The sequence below is a fragment of the Phascolarctos cinereus genome, unplaced genomic scaffold (genome assembly GCF_003287225.1).
Source record: "Phascolarctos cinereus isolate Bilbo 61053 unplaced genomic scaffold, phaCin_HiC Scaffold_4;HRSCAF=312, whole genome shotgun sequence".
NCBI classification, from domain to species: Eukaryota; Metazoa; Chordata; class Mammalia; order Diprotodontia; family Phascolarctidae; genus Phascolarctos; species Phascolarctos cinereus.
Window position 1 is genome coordinate 644,873,282 of NW_027555847.1, and position 20,230 is coordinate 644,893,511.

The 20,230-nt window shown below is 34.6% G+C and overlaps 1 protein-coding gene across 3 annotated transcripts in view; it reads right to left on the reverse strand.

Annotated features, from left to right (window-relative positions):
- Positions 1-20,230, reverse strand: part of TRAPPC9 (trafficking protein particle complex subunit 9) — a 942,595-nt gene that overhangs the window by 733,525 nt on the left and 188,840 nt on the right. For all 3 annotated transcript variants that reach the window (XM_020967021.2, XM_020967026.2, XM_078153761.1), the window contains one exon: positions 8,897-9,023. In XM_020967021.2, coding sequence (XP_020822680.1) covers positions 8,897-9,023 — 127 coding nt within the window. The remainder of the gene's footprint in view (positions 1-8,896; positions 9,024-20,230) is intronic.

Below are 20,230 nucleotides of genomic sequence, written 5' to 3' on the forward strand. Positions count from 1 at the left end.
CTTAATTTATTCAACAAAACTTGTACATTTTCTCTTCTGAGATCCATTCCATTCCTTGGTTGGACATGAACTCTTCCTCTGTTCATAGTTCTCTTCTTCCTTTTCTTTAATTAAATTAGCCAAATTTTTATCTATTGTATTGGATTTTCATAAAACCAGTTCCTAGTTTTATTTATTAGTTCCATGGCTTGGGTTTCTTAAAATTTAGTTTTAATTTTAGCAATTGCTCCTTTGATTTTCAGAATATCTGTTTTGGTGTTTAACTGGAGATTTTTAATTTGTTCTTTTTCTAGGTTTTATTTTTTTTAGCTGCATGCCTAATTAATTGGGCATGCAGCTAAAAAAAATAACCTAGAAATTGCTAAAATTAAAACTAAATAAAAAAACCCCCACTAACATTTAGCAGAGTGCCTGGCATATAGTAGGTACTTGTTGACTTGCCTTGACTTCTTTTTTTAATTTTTAACTGATAAATGATTATATTTTCTCCTCCTGATTCTCCCTCCTACTATACTTGCCATTTTCATCTTTTGTCATCTTTGCCAAATGGGTAGATGTTACCCCCTCAAGTCTGTACTGCTTCCAACCACTGCCTCTCTTAATCTGCTCTCCCTTTCTCTTATGTCCTTCCCCTCCTACGTCCCTGTTGGGTAAGATAGAATTTTATACCCAATTGAATGTTTCTGTGCGTGTGTGTGTGCGTGTGCGTGTGTGTGTGTGTGTGTGTGTGTGTGTGTGTGTGTGTGTGTTCTTCCCTTTTTGAACAAGTTCAGAAGAGAATGAGGTTCAAGCATGGTGCATTCCCTTCCATTTTCCCCTCCACTATAAAAATTTTTCCTTGAGCATCTCTTTTAGAAAAAAATAATTTTCCCCATTCTTCCTCTTCCTTTTCCCTTCTCCTAGGATATTTCTCTTCCTAAGCCTTCTATTTTGCTTTTAAGATTATCCCAACATAAGACTCACATTTATACCCCATCTAAGTAGATTCTTTCTAACTTCCCTAATGATGATAAAGTTCTTAGGAGTTACATGTATCATCTTCCCATTTGGGAATGTAAACAGTTTAAATTTATAATTTTTCTGTGATTTCTCACTTTTGTTTACCTTTTTTAATGCCTGCCTTCAATGTTTGAATGTCAAATTTTCTATTCAGCCCTACTCTTTTCATCAAAAGTGACTATAAGTTCTCTATTTAATTAAATTCCATTTTCTTTCATCTGTAGGATTATACTTAGTTTTGCTAAATTGATTATTCTTAATTATAATCCTGGTTCTTTTGCTTTTGGAATATCATATTCCAAGGAGCCATGGTATTTGAATGGCTCCTTTCTGGCTGTTTTCATTATTTCCTCCTCTTCCTGGAAGCTCTGGAATTTGGCTATAGCACACCTAGGAATTTTCATTTTGGGGTCTCTTTCAAGAAGTTATCAATGGATTCTTTCCATTTCTATTTTGCCTACTGATTCTAAGATATCTTCCCAGTTTTCCTTTAGAAATTCTTGAAATTTGATGTCTACTCTCTTTTTTTGATAATGACTTTCAGGTAGTCCAATAATGTTTAAATAATCTCTCCTCAATCTATTTTCCAGGTCTGTTCTTTTTCTGATGAGAGATTTCACATTTCTTTCTATCTTTTCATTCTTTTAACTTTGTTTTATTGTTTCTTGATGTAACATAGAGCCATTAGCTTCCATCTGACCAATTCCAATTTTTAAGGAATCATTTGCTTCAGTGAAAATTTTTTTAACTTCTTTTTCCATTTGGCCAATTTTGCTTTTTTCATTTTCTTCAATTTTTCCTCTACTGCTCTTTTTTGACATCTTAAATCTTTTTTTTTTTTTGGTCTTTTTAAAGCTCTTCTAGGAATTCTTGTTGAGTTTGTGTCCAGTCTGCATTTTTCTTTGAGGCTTTACTTAGAGCTGTTTTCACATCGATCTCTTTTTCTGAGTTTGTGTCCTGCTCTTCCTGTCACCATAGAACCTTTTTATAGAGAGCTTCTTTTCATTTGCTCATTTTTCCAGCCTATTTTTTGACTTTCAACTTTTGTATTAGAGTTGGGTTCTGCTCATCTCTGGCAGAGGGGAGATATCACTGTCCCAAACTTCAGGATTTTTGCCACCAGTTTTGGGGGCTTCTAAGTTTTCAGTACTTCTAAGGTGATGTGATACAAGATGTGTGATCACTACCCTCCTGGTCTGTGCTCTGGTCTCTACCCTGGTACCCTCTCCCTTGTAACTGATAGCAAGCACTCTTCTCCACAGAAACTGGAGTCCTTCCTCCCTTGTGACTATGAGCACTCCTCTTCACCCTGGAACTGTGACAAGCAACTGGGTAACGGTCAATGGAGTTGTCAAATGACACTCTATTCTATACCTAGCGCTAGCGCAGTGGTCCTCTGTAATCTCTTTCTGACCACTGTATCACTAGGTCAAAGGGGAAACAGCTGAGCAATTTGGGAGGCATAATTCTAAACTGCTTTCCAGAATGGCTAGACCAATTCATTGGTTCACCAACAATGCATCGAATTGTGTCTGTTCTCTCACAGCATCTTCAACATTTGTCAATTTTTATTATTGTCAGCTTTATCAATGTGATGGATGTAAGGTAGAACCTCAGAATTCCTTTACTTCTCTAAATATTAGTGATTTGAAGTACTTTTTCATATGGCTATTTGATGGCTTCAGTTTCTTCCCTTGAAAATTGCCAGTTCACATTACTTAGGGTCTGTCTATCTATCTATGTACACACACACATATACGCATATATAATAATACATAATTATATAATATATGTAAATTTGAATCAATTACTTATATATCTTGAAAATACCTCCTATTCTTTTTTTCTGCAACGCCTCCTCATACTCCATCAGCTTTTCACCTTCCTTTTCTGTGTTGTTTTTCCACATTAGAATGTAAGCTCCTTGAGGTCAGTAACTCTCTTTCTACATGTATTTGTATTCCCAGTGTTTAGTACAGTGCTTACAACTTAGAAAATGCTGAATAAATGATTACTGACTTGGCTTTAAAATGAGACTTTTATCAGAGAAACATGTTGACAGATTTTTTTTTCAAAGTTACCTGTTTAGACAGGAAATAGAAATCTTAACTATATTACATTCACTTATACAGAAACTTTTAAATTTTATATCATCAGGATTGCCTATTTTATCTTCTGTGATCATCTCCCTCCCTTGTTTAGTCATGACCTTACACCTTTCCTGAGATCTGGAAGGTAGTTTCTTCCTTATTCTTCTAAATTAAGAGTCAGAAAACTGCTGCCCATCACCTGTTTTTGTACATCTAGTAGCTAAGATATTTTTATATTTTTAAATAAGTTTGCATTTAAGATTTTTATACAAATATAAAATGTAAAAACCATTCTTAGCTCAGTAATTATACAGAAACAGGCAGAGGGAAGAATTTGACCTGTGGGCCATACTTTGCTGGTACTTATTCTAAATTGTCTTTCATATGACCTTCTAGAGCTAGCCTACGTATCCATTTGCAGCTTATCTCAGTATATCACGTTAGCTGGTTTAAACCTAATTTCTACCAGACTGAAATAGGTTTCCCAGTAATCTTTATCAAATATCCTTACCCCAGTAGCTGAGTATTTGGGGGTTGTTGAATTTCTGTATGTTGTGCACCTACCTGCTCCATTGATACATCTCTCTATTTTTTAACCAAATCATTTGATTGATTACTGCCTTTTAACTATTTTGAGATCTAATACTGCTATATTCCCTATTTCCTACCTTTTTTCATTTTATCCCTTGAGAATACTGATTTTTTGTTCCTCCAGATGAATTCAGTTATTCCTTTTTCTAGCTCTATGAAATAATAATTTGGCAGTTTGGAATGGTACTAAATAAATTAGTTAGGGTAGTATTGTCATTTTATTATATTGATTTGGCCTGCCTGTGAGCAATTAATGTTTTTCTAATTATTTTGGTATGTCTTTATTTCCATAAACAGTGTTTTGTAGCTTTATGCCTGTAAGTTCTTTTGAGTTATCAAGGTAAGTAGATTCCCAAGCATTTTCTAGTCCTGTTATTATTTTAAATGCAATTTCTCTTTCTAGCTCTTCCTACTGGGTTTTATTGACATCATATAAAAATTCTGTTGATTTGCATGGATTTATTTTACATCTTGCCACTCTGCTGAAGTTATTACTTGTTTCGATTAATTTTTATTTGATTATTTTCTGCAAAAAGTGGTAATTTTGTTTCATCTTTTCCTATGCTTATTCCCACAATTTCTTTTTCTTATCTTATTACTATACCCAACATTTCTAACACTTTGTCAAATAGAAATTATAAGAAGGACATCCTTGCATCACTCCTGATCTTACTGGAAAGGACTCTACTTTATCTCCATTACATATTTGCCATATAAAAAAAAAGAGGTCCGTTTATTCCTATGTTTCACAGTGTTTTTCAAAGAAATGGGTGTTATAGTTTGTCAAAAACTTTGTCTGCATCTGTTCATGATTTTACTGACTATTAAAGTGGTAGATGTTTGAGGTTTTTTTAATATTAAGTCAACTCTATAGTCCTGGAATAAATAAGAACGGTAGTATATAATCTTTGCGATATGATATTGTAGTCTCTTTGCTAATATGTCATTTAGATTTTTACATTAATATTCATTAGGGATAATTGTCTCTAGCTCTCTTTCTCTGTTTTAAGAGTATACATGAGGGAGACAAATACATGTAAAAATATACACAGGATGAATAAAGACTTACTAAACAGAAATGCATAAAAAGCAATTAAATTCTAGGTAGTTTGAGAGGGAGGGCACTAGCAGTTATATGATTTGCCCATTGTTAAATAACCTATGTACAAATAAACTCAGATCTAAATAATTGGAAAAACATCAGTTGCTCATGGGTAGGCCAAGCTAATATTAAAAAAAATGACAATTCTACCTAAATTAGTTTACTTGTTCAGTGCCACACCAATCAAATTACAAAAAAAAATTATTTTAGAGAGGTAGAAAAAATAACAAAATTCATCTGGACAAAAGGTCCAAAGTATCAAGGGAATACTGAGTTCAAATCCGGCCTCAGACACTTGACACTTACTAGCTGTGTAACCCTGGGCAAGTCACTTAACCCCACTGCCTAACAAAAAAAACCAATAAAACCAAAATATCGAGGGAATTAATACCAAGAAATGCAAGGGAAGGTGATCTAGCCATACCAAATCTTAAATTGTATTATAAGGCAGCAATGATCAAAACTACTTGGTACTGGCTAAGAAATAGTGGTGGATCAGTGGAATAGGTTAGGTATACAATACACAGTAGTCAATGACTCTAGTAATCTACTATTTGATAAACCCAAAGACCCCAGCTTCTGGGATAAGAACTCACTATTTGACAAAAACTGCTTAGAAAATTGGAAAATAGTATGGCAGAAACTGGGTATAGACCAGTATCTTACATCATATACCAAAATAAAGTCAAAATGGGTATAAGATTTACACACATAGGGTGAGACTATATGCCAACTAGAAGAGCAAGGAATAGTTTACCGGACATATTTATGGAGAACAGAAGAATGTATGGCCAAACAAGAGATAGAAAATATTATGAAATACAAAATGGATAATTTTGATTACATGAAGTTGAAAAGTTTTTGCACAAAGCCAATGCAACCAAGATTAGGAGGGAAGCAGAAAACTGGAAAAGAATTTTCATAACCAGTGTCTCTGATAAAGTCCTGATTTCTAAATATATAGAGAACGGAGTCAAATTTATAAGAATACAAGTCATTCGCCAATTGATAAATGGTCAAAGGATATAAACAGGCAGTTTTCAGAGGAAGAAATTAAAGCTGTCTATAGTCATATGAAAAAATACTGTTGATTAGAGAAATGCAAATCAAAACGACTTTGTGGTACCACATCACACTTATCAGATTGGCTAACATGACAAAACAGGGAAATGATAAGTGCTGGAGAAGATGTGAGAAAACCGGAACACTAATGCTGGTGGAGTTGTGAAATGATCCAACCATCATGGAGAGCAATTTGGAACTATTGTGTACACCTTTCAACCCAGCAGTAGCACTTCTAGGGCTGTATCCCAAAGAGATCATACAAATGGGAAAAGGACCCACATGTATAAAAATATTTATAGCAGCTCTTTCTCTGATGGCAAAGAATTGGAAATTGAGGGGATGCCCATCAGTTGGGGAATGGCTGAACAAGTTGTGGTATACAAATGTAATGGAATACTACTGTGCTGTAAGAAATGATGAGCAGGCAAACTTCAGAAAAACCTGGAAAGACTTATATGAACTGATGCTGAGTGAAGCGAGCGGAACCAGGAAAACACTGTACACAGTAACAGCCACATCATGCAATGACTTTGATAGACTTATTTCTTCTTAGCAATGCAAGGATCTAAGACAACTCCAAAAGACTCATGATGGAAAATATGTCCACATCCAGAAAAAGAACTATGGAGTCTGAATGCAGTCAGAAGCATCTTATTTGCTCACTCTCTCTCTCTCTCTCTTTTGTTTTTTGTTTCTTCTTCCTTGTGGTTTCTCCCATTGGTTCTAATTCTTCTTTACATGACTAATGTGAAAATAATAAAAAATAAAAATTTTAAAAAACCTATATATGCCAGAGACAGGACCTGAATGCAGGTCTTCCTGACTCTAAGGCCATCTCTCCATCCACTTTGTCACAGTACTTCTGATTTCTGATAGGAGTAGGTGTTTAACAACTATCTAATTAATTTAAGTGAATGGCAGAAGACAGAGATAAAAGACTAAGAGGTCTAATTTGGAGAGAAAATTTTAAGAATCAACTTAGAAATGATGACTGCAATGAGGAGAAGACAGGTTCTCCAAAGGAGTGAGCATAAGGGAAAAACAAGAAGAAAACCATGAACATGGCCTTGAGTAACAGAGCAGTAAGAAAAGAATCCTGAAAAAAAACTAGGAAAAAGGAATCGAAGAGGTAGGAGAACAATGAAGAGGGCAAAGTTTTACAGAAACATAAGGAGGAAACAGTTTAAGAGGGAAAATAGTGACCCAGACTGTCAAATACAGATACAAGAAGTGAGAAAAATCATTTCATAAGTAATGACAACCTTCAAGGCATGGCAGTGGGGAAGCCAGAAGCCAGACTGAAAAATGTTCAGGATGGACAGAAGGGGTGGTAATGACATTCAGAAAGTATAAATAGTACACCTATACTAGTTACTGATTCATTAAAAGTAGAAGGGATAGGGTCAATAAAAGGTTTTATCAAGGTAAGGTGACAGACATTCATGAACAAAGAAAATGGCTGAGAGGGAAAGACTAAGGCTTTTATAAGAGCAAAATAAGAGTTGAGGTAATATCCCCTACGGTACTGGTCAAGGAGTCAGGCTATCTGGGTTCCTGTCACAATCTGTGCCCCTAATGAGTTGTATGAAGGTAGGCGAGTCGCTTTTAGATCTGTATTCAATGGTAAAATAGGGGTAGTTACAGCAATACAACTCTAAGAATTTATAAATGAAGTTCAAAGGGATGGCATGAATAATACATTTCATAAAAGGCTGAAGGATATGAATAGGCAGTTTTCAAAAAAAAGAAATCCAAACTATCAAGAGTCATATTAAAAAATACTCCAAATCGCTAATAATTTGAGAAATGCAAATTAAAACAATTCTAAGATTCCATGCAGCCACACAACTGGCAAAGATAACCCAAAAAAGAGAAAATGGCAAATGTTAGAGGGGCTACAGGAAAATAAGCAGATCAATGCACTGTGAGTAAAGTAGTAAACAAATACAGCCATTTTGGAAAGCAATTTGGAACTATGTACAACAATGCACTAAACTTTTAAACTCACTGATACCACTACTAGGCCTATGTTACAGAGATCAAAGAAAGAAAAAGATAAGTATGTTTTAAAATATGTATAGTAGCACTTTTCATAGTGTTAAAAAACTGGAAATTAAGGAGGTGTCCATCATTTAAAATAAATTATGGAACCTGAATTAATGGGATGCTATTGTGTATAAGAAATGACAAAGGTGATGGTTTAAGAAAAACCTGGGAAAACTTGTATGAGCTGATGCAGAGGGAAGTAAGAACCTATACAATAACAGCAACACTGTAAAGATAATCAGCTTTGAAAACCTTAATAACTCTGATCAATGCAATGTCCAATCATGATTCCAGTGGACCAAGACTGAGAGGTGAGTCTCAAGATGCAGAATGAGAATTGTAATTTTTGGACATAACCAATATAGAATTTTTTTTTGCTTAACTATGCATACTTGTTATGAGGGTTACTAAATGAAAAAATTTAATTTAATTTAAAAAAATACATTTTAAAGCCAGGCAGAAAGAAAAAAAAATAACATCAAGGTGACAAAATGTTATATTCAGCTTGCCATTCCTTATGGCAAAAAGTCCATAACTAAAAAATAAGTGGCATGATAAAAATCATGAATCTTATTCTTTGTCATTTTAGGGGTGTATCTTCAAGATGATACAACTACTTGGTCAGTCTCAAAACTCAAAACCTTGATATTTTGACCCTTGCCCCCTCCGTCTCTTACATCTCACCTTTAAATAAGTCCTATCACTTCTCCCTCTATAATATCTACTCCCTCCTCTCCCCAATTCCAATCAATTGTACAGTCTCCCAAATTTACCTTATGAGCCAATCATATTACTTCTCTGCTCAAAATTCTATGGCCTACTGTAGGAAGTCTGAGCTTACCAGCTTGACATTCAAGACCCTCCACAATCTGGCAGTACCTTTTAAGCTCTGTGTGATATGACACACCTCCATGAATTCTGTGTTCCAGTCAAACAAAATGGCTTGTCCTGCCCATTTACACACATTACACTCTCCTAAAACTACAAAGCAAAGAGTCCTTACCATTAATAGTAATCTGCCCTGTGCTCCGAGGGACACCAACCAGTGTCACTGGATAAAGTCCAGATTCAGCAGGGAGAGAAAGAGCTGCAGGAAGAGATTCGAATTCCACTCCACTTGTAAGGAGACCCTAAAACAGAGAAAATTATATAAGCACACAGAGACAATACTTATATCTGTTATAATTTTGTTCTACATTGAGCCTAGTGGTAAGATGATTTATTAAAGCTGAAGATCTGTCAAAAGATGAATAAAAATAATAATCTGAAAGATTTTTACAAGTATCTACCATTATTAACGATGAATAATGAGAGCTAGTATTTACATAATACCATAAGGTTTTTAATACACTTTTTAAGGTACTTTTAACAGAGGTTGAAATTATGATTAACACAAAATAATTCTTCCATCCTCTCCTAACTTTGCCTGTTGACAGCCTAAACATTCTACCATTCTCTCAAGCTAATATATATCCCCATCTCTTTCACAGCTAAAGTCCTGGAAAAGGCTGTCTACACTTGTCGATGCTTTCTCACTATCCATTCATTTCTCCAGACCTTGCAATCTGATTTCCACCCCCACACTACTCAGCTGACGCTGTTCTCTCCAAAGTTATCAATGATTTCTTTGTTGCTAAATCCAATGGCTTTTTTTCATCCTTCATCCTCTTTGCCTTTCCACAGCATTTGGCACTGTGAACTACTTTCTCCCTTCTGGATAATCTTCCCTGCATCACCTCCTCTATGACCAATCCTTCTCAGTCTCCACTAAAGACTCTTCATTCCATGTCCTGCCTCCTATGCATAGGTAAACCCCAGAGTTCCATCCTGGACATTCTTGTCTGTTCTTTTTCACTGATCAGCAGCTCTTACGGGTTCATACGTCATCTCTATGCCTAATCTGTACAACCGTCTTTCAAATCTCTCCTGAATTCCAATCCTCTACCTCTTTGATACCTGGGTGACATATCCACATGGATGTCACATAGGCATCTCAAATACATATGTCTAAAACCTTAATTATCTTTCCCCCTTAAATTATCCCTCCCCCTAACTTCTCTATTTTTGTGGAGGGTACCATAACACAGGTTCATAACCCACTCTTCATTCTCATTTAATTGTTAATCTAATCAACTGCCAAGTCTTGTCGATTCTACCACCACAACATCTCTCACAAACACATCTCTCTCTCTCTCCACTTACGCAGTTTCTTATAATCTTTTATCTCAACTATTAGCTTCCTAATCGAAGTCCCTGCCCCTCAGCCACTTTCTTGTACAAACTGTCCTCCTCACAGCTGATAAACTGATACCCTTAAAGCAAAAATCTGGCCAGATGAATGTGGCAGGACACACCTGAGATCTCTGCTATTGGGGAAGTTGAGGCTGGCAGGTATATATTCCAAGGAGGTAAAAGACAGGAAGAAAGGTCCTATATACACTTATCCCTTCCACATCACTGAGGTGAGGACCACAGTGCCCCTGCAATCTGGAAAACTTGCATAAAATTTTTGGCCCTCCCTTTGTACCAGAGAAGAAGACTAAATGTTTCTTTTCCTTTTATGGGGTGTTTATAGCACCTTACTGTAAAATTGGGTTGACATTATGCAACACTATACTATATTTATGCATTTCTGAGTTTCTAAACTTCTTCTGTATCTCCTGACCTTCATGCATCATCTGCAGCTTCTGCAAAAACTCCCAAAAAATTCTCATTTAATTTCTTATGCCAACCTGCGATATATCAAAATCACAATGGAGAAAGTGGAAGTCGCAATGTGGAAGGGATAAGTATAGAAAGATGGTGTTTTTTATAGTAACTAAGAACTCAGTGGAAGTTGGGTATTCATAGATTAGAGAAGGCCTACAGAAAATGGAGTACATGAATATAATGATATCGCAATATAATACTATTGTAAAATAAGAGATAATGAATAAAAAGAATTGAAAGAAATTCTGGAAGATTTAAATGAACTAATGCAGAGTCAAGTAAACAGGATTAGTTGAAAATCTTAAACAGAGATCACAAAGGAAGGCAATACTGAAGGACTTCACAATTCTGAACAATGCACTAAGCAATCATAACTTCAGAAGACTGAAAGTGAATTATGTCCCTCGACCCTTTGGCAAAGAGTTGGTACGCAGATGGAGAATAAGACAAAGATTTTCAAACATGGCCAAAGAGATGATTTGTTTTATTTGACTATACTATGCAAGTGAGGGCTATTTTATGGGACTGTGGAAATACCTGGCTTTGACTGTAACTCCACAATAAAGCCTCAGGCAAAAAACAAAAAACAAAAAATAGCCTGGTATTTGCCTATATTCTATAGGAGTACCTGGAGGAAATTAAAGACAAGATAAAAAATGGAAAAGCCAGGGAAAAAAAAGAACAGCAAGGAAAATTTCTGACTCAAAAATAAATGCTCTTAAAATTAAAATGAGTCAGGCAGAAAACAATGATTCAACAACACAATAAGAAATAACAAAACAAAATTTAAAATTTTTAATTTATAAATTTTAAGAAATAAAATATCAGAAACAACTAACCTGGAAAACAAATCTAAAGGAGGTAATCTATGAATTCTTAGACTCTTTAAAAATCATGACCAGAAAAAAGTCCAGATAGCATATTGTAGAATATTATGAGTAAAAATTACCCCAAGTTCTTAGAACCAAACGGCAAAGTGAAAATAAAAACAATCCAACAATCACTTCTAGAAAGAAACCCTAAAATGAAAACTCTCAGAACTATCATAGCCAAAATCTAGAGCTTCCAGGTAAAATTAAAAAATACTCAAAGAAACCAAAAAGAAATTCATATACCAAGAAGCCATAATATGTACCATATAAAACAGCATTTGCCACTATAAAGAAGAGGAGAGCTTGGAATAGTATATTCCAAAAAGAGAGAGATAAAGAATTTCAACCAAAGATAATCTATCTTCATGGCAAAACTGAGTATAATCCTATAGAAGGGAAAATGGATTTTTAAAGGAAGAGAGGATTTTTAAGCATTCCTGACAAAAAGACCAGAACTCAATAAACATTTGGAAATGGAAATGGAGATATCAAGAGAAATACAAAAATGTACATGTATTTTTATAATTTAAAGTTAATATGTGAGAACAAATTGTTTACTCATTAATGGGTAGTCAAGAAATAAATGTCTTGTAAGAACTCTAATATCTTTCCGTGTAATAGGAAAAAAACATAATGACAATTTCTGTGGGTGTTTTTGTTCTATGTAATGGTTTTAGGGGAAAAAATTTTTAAAGGACAGGGGACTTACACTACTGGAGAGGAAAGGAGAACGAAGGGGAAGGAAATCATAACGAGGTTCATAATATGAAGAATATACAATCATAGAAAAGGAGGAGGGAGGAGGAAAAGGCATTCCATGATTCTCACTTTTATCTGAATCAGATAAAGGAAGACTGAATACAATTACACACAGAGAGGTCTCAGTATAGAAATATATTAACTCAAAAGAGAAATTGGAAGGGACAGGGGCAAGGGGAAAGGGAGGTGTCTAAGAGGTAAAGCAAGGTAGGTAAATGAACAATCATAACCAAAACAAACTCAAATGTTGGCAGAAAGAACATGAAGGAATGATTAAAGGAAAGAAAGAAAGAATAGAAACCTGGGATCCTGAGGCAGGAAGATATGACTACAGCTATAACAGTGAGAACACAAAAATGCAATCCTCTTCAGGATTTATCTCCTGGGAGACTCTAGGCCTAAGAATTTCCACAATCCCATAAAATAACCCTCACTTGTACAGTCAAGTAAAACATCAACTCATAGGCCACGTTTGAAAATGTTTGTCTTATTCTCCACCTGCTTAATTGCCAAGGAGAGGAGAGGCATGCTTCACTTTCAACCTTCTAAAGTTATGATTGTTCCCTGCATTGTCTACTTAAGAGATCACAAAAATGGGGCAAAATCCTCTCTTCTACCACTTTCTTCTTATTTGTGAAGAGGGAGGTGGGAAGAAACAAAGAAAAAAGCAAAAGAGACCAGGATGAAGGTAAATACAAAATTAACAGTTAGAACCATGGATGTGAATGGAAAAAATCATTCATGATACAAAAACAGATGGCAGACAGGATTAGAAAACAGGACCCACCAAAGAGTGTCTATAAGAAATACACTTGAAACATAAAGATGAATATGGAGCTAAAATGAGAGCCAAAACAAAATTTATTATGCTTCATCTGAACTCAAAAATGCTGGAGTAAAGATCAATTTCATATTTGACTATAGTAAATATGGAAAAGATTAAGATATAAGCAGGGAAATTATGATAAAAAAGCGCCATAAGTATTGAATCATTATTACTTGATTTATATGTACCTAATAACATAGCATCTAAACACTCAAAGGAAATGTTATTTGAAATGGGGAGAGAAATAAATAACAAAACTATAATATTAGAAGAGTTTATTGTATCCTTTTCAGACCTAAAAAAAAATCTAAACAAAAGATAATAAGGAAAGGAGTTAGAGACATGAATTGAACTTTAGAATATTAAAGATGATGGGTCTCTGGAAATTAGTGAATGAGAACAGAAGGAAATGATATACTTCTCAGCTGTATATGGAACCTTTCCAAAAAATTACTATGTGTTGAGGCAGAAAATCATCTCCAAAAAATATAGAAAAGCAGAATTACTATAAAATATCATTTATTCATCATAATGCAATAAAATATTATATTCAATAAAGGGCCTTTAAGGGAAGAATTTAAAAATAACATGGCTCTAGAGAACAGATGGGTCAAAGAACAAATTATAGAAACAATAGAAAATTTTACTTTAAAAATGGTAACAAGGAGACAACATACTAAAACTTATGGGATGCAACTAAAGCAATTCACAGGGAACAATGTATACTTCTAAATCCCTAGTCCTCAAACTATGTACTACTGCCCCAAAGGGACAAAGTGAACTCACAGGGGCCCTCTGGGATATATTAAACATTCAAAAGAAATACAGCAGTACTCAACATCTGTCAGACATTGCCTGAACTACTACTAGCTCAAAGTAGTTCACAGTTTCACACTAGATCTTGCTATACTCCTTTTGCTGATATTCTCAAATATCTGGAATGTGTTTTCATGTACTTTTATCTTCTGTTAGGTCAGGATTACTTTCTTGTTTGTGACATCATATCTTTGCAAAACTGAGTTTTCACTGGTTAACTGGGTTGCTGTAAAAAAAAAAAAAGCCAATACCACTTGAAAATCAATGTGGAACAGGAAATAAGGATGGAGTCAACAATCTGATTCCAAGGTTTGAGAAAGTATACAGTGACCAACAGGTGCAAATATCTCACTAATAAAGTAACTGTGGTTATTTAAGAATGAAATAAAAATAATTTCTTCTTTCAATTTATATCCATAATTTTTTCAAATGGCTACTAACTTGTTAGTACATAAATACTTAGTAAGCTATTTGAACCTAACAACTAATAAATGGAACTGTTAGGCATTTCTCTTGGCCTAAGGACACCAAGAAAAAATTACTGAGACACTAAGGGCACTGTGAACTTCCTTGAGGTGCCATTAAAAAATAAACAATTACTGACACTAAAGATGTCATGAACTTAGAAAGTTTAGAAATCTTTAGTTTGGGGGAGCTCTAAATGTTTTTATCAACAAAAGGAAAAACACAAATCAATGAGTTGGGCATGCAACTTTTAAAATTTGAACATCAAAAAATTTGAAATTACCAACTAAATAACAGTTAAAAATCTAAAATTAAAGAAAAATTTAATAGTTGACATCAAAAAGACCATTAAATTGATAAATAAAACTATGAGTTGACTTTTTAAAATTAAACTGGGTTAAATATTTTTTTATTTTTGAAAAGGAAAAGAAAAATCAAATTATTTATAACAAATGTAAAAAAGGAAAATTTAACAAGAATTTAAAAGGAAATAAGAAGAAATCATTTTATATAATTGTGTGTTAACAAGCCTGATGACTTGTAGGAAATAAGTGAATGCGTACAAAAATACATAATATCCAAATTAACAAAAGAAGAAATAGAGTATTTAAATAAGCCAATGTTAGAAAAATAAACTGAACAATGAAAGACGTAAAACCATAGGAAAAAACCTCTAGGACTAGATGGATTCATAACTGAAATCTATGAAACATTCAAAGAAAATGAATTTCAATATTACATAAACTTTGCAGAAAAAAGTACCCTTTAATCTCTATGATACAAATATTGTCTTTATACCTAAATTGAGAAAAACAAAGCTACGAAAGAAATTCATAGGATATTAATACCCTGAACGAACACTGATGTAAAAAGTTTAAATGGAATATTAGCAAGTAAGCCAAAACAAAATGTTAGAAAGACTATAAACTGTGACCAGTTTGGGTTTTTATCGGGAATAGAGTTATTTCTAAATAAGTCTATAAATATGATAAATCGTGTTAATAATATAAAGAATACCTTTACTATTCAGTAGAAAACTCTTGTATCCACCCCAGTACTAAGTATAGCATGATACAGTTATGGGATGTTCAATTAATATTTGCTGCTTGATTTAATTCTAAGAGATTTGCACATATAAAATCATTGAAATGGAAATCAAGTGGCCTGGATTCTAGTCTAAGCTCAACCAAATGATTCCTGAATGACTCTGAGCAGATTACTTGGCCTCCATTTCTTTATAAAATAAAGGATTTTGACCAGATGATCTCTAAGATACTTTGCAGCTTTTAACATTCAATTAACTTGTGAATTTAAAACCCATAAATAATCTACAGGTTGACTCTTCAGTACTACCATCTTAGTTCTTTCTCTTGTCCAGGAGACAGCTAACAAGATAATATATGTAAAGAGCTTTGCAAACCATAAAACACTATATAAGTGTCAGCTCTGATTATTTTTACTGCATTCATTTCCTGGAATTCTAAGAGTTCAGATGCCAAAAAAACCCCACTTTTTTTATTTCAAGAAGGAACAATTCACATATATACGAATTTATGGTTAACAGAAGTACTTTCCTCACAACAACCCTGTGAGGTCAGGGCCAAAAGAATTATCATTTAGCATTGTACAGTTAAAGGAACTGAGGCTTACAGAGATTAAATTGGTTGTCTGTGGTCACACAACTATTGTGTTATCAAACCACGATTCTGTTTCTATTCTGCCAGTGCCTGGCTTCTAGAAATAGCTGATTATTCGCCAGGATAGCACATCCTGCCCTTTTGAACATCTGTGCACTTGCTCACAGCATGCCATGTAAGCTGTCACATACTTCTCCCACAAGTCTTCCTGATTCAACTCAGCTATCACTTGCTCCATAAGACTTTACAAATTCTCCCAGGTAGAAGTGATCATTTCAATTTCTCAGAGCCTTTGGTCTTGAGCTCTCCTGGGGATTCAGCAGAATTGATTTTGCATTATATGTATGTGAAGGGATGATAGGATCATAGAGCTGGAAGAAACCTCCAAGGTAAACCTTCCTCATTTTACAGATGAGGAAACTGAGCCCGAAGAAGATAAAGGGATTGGCCTGAGGTCACACCAGTAGTAAACATGCGAAGTGGGATCTGAACCTACATCTGCTAATTTCAGAGTCAGTTCTTTCCCCTAGACCAGGACTTATTCCTAGGTAAGATTTCAAGGTACCTTGGGGACAGGGGCAGCATCATTTTTCAGCTTTCTATCCCCAGAACCTGGTGCTGTGACATAAATAGAAATTGCTTTTAAAATATTTGTTGAATTAAATTTCATCTGTGACCTGCTATGCTGATTCTAAACTATAACAATGCCTCAGAGCCAAAAAAAAACACAAACGTATATTTGCTGTGCCCCTAAATCAGCATGCAACATTAGGCAAACTATCTTTCCTCCCTGAGCCACAATTTCCTAATCTATAAAACAGGAGAAGCAGGGAATGGCAGTGCGGAGGATAGACTAGATGATCTCTAAATTCTGTTTAAAAAAAAAAAACCAACTATCTTCTACATTTTATGATGTAACGGAGAGGCAGCAAGAGGTAATAAAAAAAAGTGCTGAGTCAAGAGAGATCCGAATTCAAATCCCACACCTGACCATTATCTATGTAACTGCAGGAAAATTGCCACATTTCCCTAAGTTTGTTTTCTCATTTGTAAAAAAGGAGCTGAAAGGGGAGGGAAATAATTCGAGTTGTTGTGGGAATCAAATTAGATAATGTAAATCAAATTAGTTAAAACACTGTGTAAAGCTTCATACCTTATATAAAAGTCTGCTATTATGATGATTATATTCCTTCATTCAAAGAACCTAATATAATTCTAGGAATACTCAGTGAATGTTAACTGAATGAACAAATGATGCTTATGATGGAGCCAATGACAAATTAACCAGAAGACACATACTATATAAAGGAAATTGATTTTTAAGGAAAACATCATTAAGGCAAACTGTCTTGTGTTTCATCTCGACTAGAGCATAGGTCTATTAAAATTATTTGTTGTCCCTCCTTTGTTCTCAAAGAGAACCAAAGACATCACAAGGGTGATGTCTTGATTTTTCAATAAATTGGATTGAAGGGAGGCAGAGCTCCACAAAGTCATCAGCCTCACTCTCTCCTCCAGTCATCAAAGTCTAGTGGCAAGACAAAAGTCAAGATGACTGGCAATAGTCCAGGACACAGTGGACTTGGTGTCTTGGATGTCTGACCAAGCTCAAAGTGCTCCAGTGGACAAGATAAAAGTCAAGATGACTGATGATGGCCCAAGATGTAGTGGGTGACCTTGGCCTTTTTAAGCTAAGGTCTTTCCCAGGTCTTAGCTTGGCTGAGGCAACAGCCATTCAGTGATTATGGGATAGCTTTTGCTTAACAAACATAAGAGCAACGGAAATTGTAGAGAATTTTAGTCCAAGGAAACACATAATTTCCAATATAAGGAAAAACTTCTTAACAATTAGAGTTGCCCCAAAATAAAATGAGCTGCCTAGCAACTGGGGCCTAGACTAGATAACTTTTAAAGGCCTTCCAACTCTAAGAGTCTACAATGTAAATTTTCACAGTAGCCAAGTTGTTCAATTACTTAAATTTTGGGGAAACAATTTCTTTCATTTATTCCAAATCCTAAATCTGACCAGTCCTCCTCACTTTGAAAGTTCATATATATTAAAAATAAAGATTTAAAATAATAATGATAGATAGCATTTACATAGCACTTCAATGTTTGCAAAGCACTTTATGAATATTATCTCTTTTGATTTGGATGTTTATTGAGTGTGAATAAAAAATCTGTGTGGTGTTGCGACATAATATTTCATTTCCTAGTAAAACAGCCTTATGGTGAATTTCATGAGTTCATACCAAAAACAAGAGCTCATCTCCACAAAAATTATTCCAGAGGATGTTGCTTCTTTTTCTGTTTTAACAAACATTTGAGCATAAAATTCAAGCAGCGCCCTTTGAAAGGAACTGGGATGCCATTTAACTAGATAAAGGGTGCCCTCAACAGCTGACAGAGTGGTACCACCGTTTGGCTTGCTGCTTTATTTGTTAGACAGATTTCTTTGGGTTCCTTTTTTTTCTTTTTAAAGTAGGCTGGAACCATTTCTATGAAAAATCACAAAAAGCACATATATTCATTCCCCTTTAGGAAAAGGGGAAAAGGCCAACTCTACCTGACAATTTTAAATTTAACAACCAAGTTCAAAGGGTTCAAATATGAAAATAAAAGCACTTCTGTGAATATCAAGAAGGCATCGAAAGGCTATTCTTTCATCCCTTACTCCTGCTTTTCATTCATATCACAGGTCCCTCAAGCAAGAGGCTGACTTTCAAAAGGAGAAAAATTTCCTCTAGTAAAACTGAATTTTAAAAATGAAAAATCTGCAAAATCATTCCTGAAGCAAGCTCCTGTTTACTTGGAAAAATCAAATTTTGATGAGCAATACAAGAATCATAGAAGTCTCAAATAAAAGGGGACTTCAAAATTATTTAGATTTCTCTTTTTTTATAGATGAGGAAACTGAGGCTGAAAGGCAAAATGACCTCACCCAGTAAACAGAGAGTAAAGGTCAGTTCATCTGACTCTTAAACCAATGCTGTCTCCAATCCTCCCATGCCCCCCTTTCCTATTTCATAGCACATAAGCCTTATAGACAGTATTGCAAATAGATGATTTCACTCACTGCCACATAATAAGCACTTACTAAATGTTTAATAATTAATTAACTAGTTCTAAATCACCCCTTGGCTAAAATTCTAAAAGTTAAATCACTACTAATACTAAGAGAGTACTTGCTGAGTATATACTACTATATTGACCATTATTTGTTAGAAGAATTATAGAATATAAAATACAATTATTGGGGCAGCTAAGTGGTGCAGTGGATAGAGCACCAACTCTGAAGTCAGGAGGACCCTGAGTTCAAATCCAGCCTCAGACACTAGCTGTGTGACCCTGGGCAAGTCACTTAACCCTTCTGCCTCAAAAAAAAATACAATTATTACTCTGAATGATGTAAATCGTAGAATTTTTGGACCTAAATTATCCTAGATAACATCTAGCCTGCCCCACTCCCTTTTTGGCAATAAAGAAACAGACTCAGGAAGTAGAGTGCCTTGCCCAAATTCATTCAATAAGCCAGAGCTAAACCTACAAGACAGTACAGGAAAGTAGAATGAGCAGCACACTCAGCTCAGAGTCAAAAAACCTGATTTTAAGTCTTAACATCTGCCATTCATTGCCCATGCTGGTTCAGTCTTCTCACCTGTAAAATGAAAGGATTGGCTCTCTAAGGTTCCTGCTATCTCTGATAATGTATGATTACATTATCTGTACTTTACATTATTCTGTACTTAGCTGACAACAAGAAAAAGACAATGTAGCTAATATGGTATGTAATCGTTATTATGGAATACATATACACATTTTTTTGTACACAAACACAGATGGTATCACATCAAGTTGCTAAGTCCTCATGAACCACTTCATCTTAGTAAACATGTCTGTGTCTATTTGGCCTTTTATATCATAGGACAAATTTTATATAAAACAAAAAAAGACACTAGATACGCATTAAGGTGAATTCTACTACAGATAACTCACAGTCATATACAATGCATTATGCAAACGTCACAAGAGCTCAGCTCAAAAGGGATATGTACATTTTGTATTATCATTGACCTAGATCTCTAACCCATAAAACAGAGGTCAAGGTTAAAAAAAAATGATGAAAAAAGTTGTCTCCCCCATTTGGTAAAGAAAGGGATGTCTTTCCTATGCAGATACAAACTATAGCAGTTATACTCTGACAGAAACCATTTGAATTTTTTTAACCTATTTCTACAGGCAATTACTTTGAA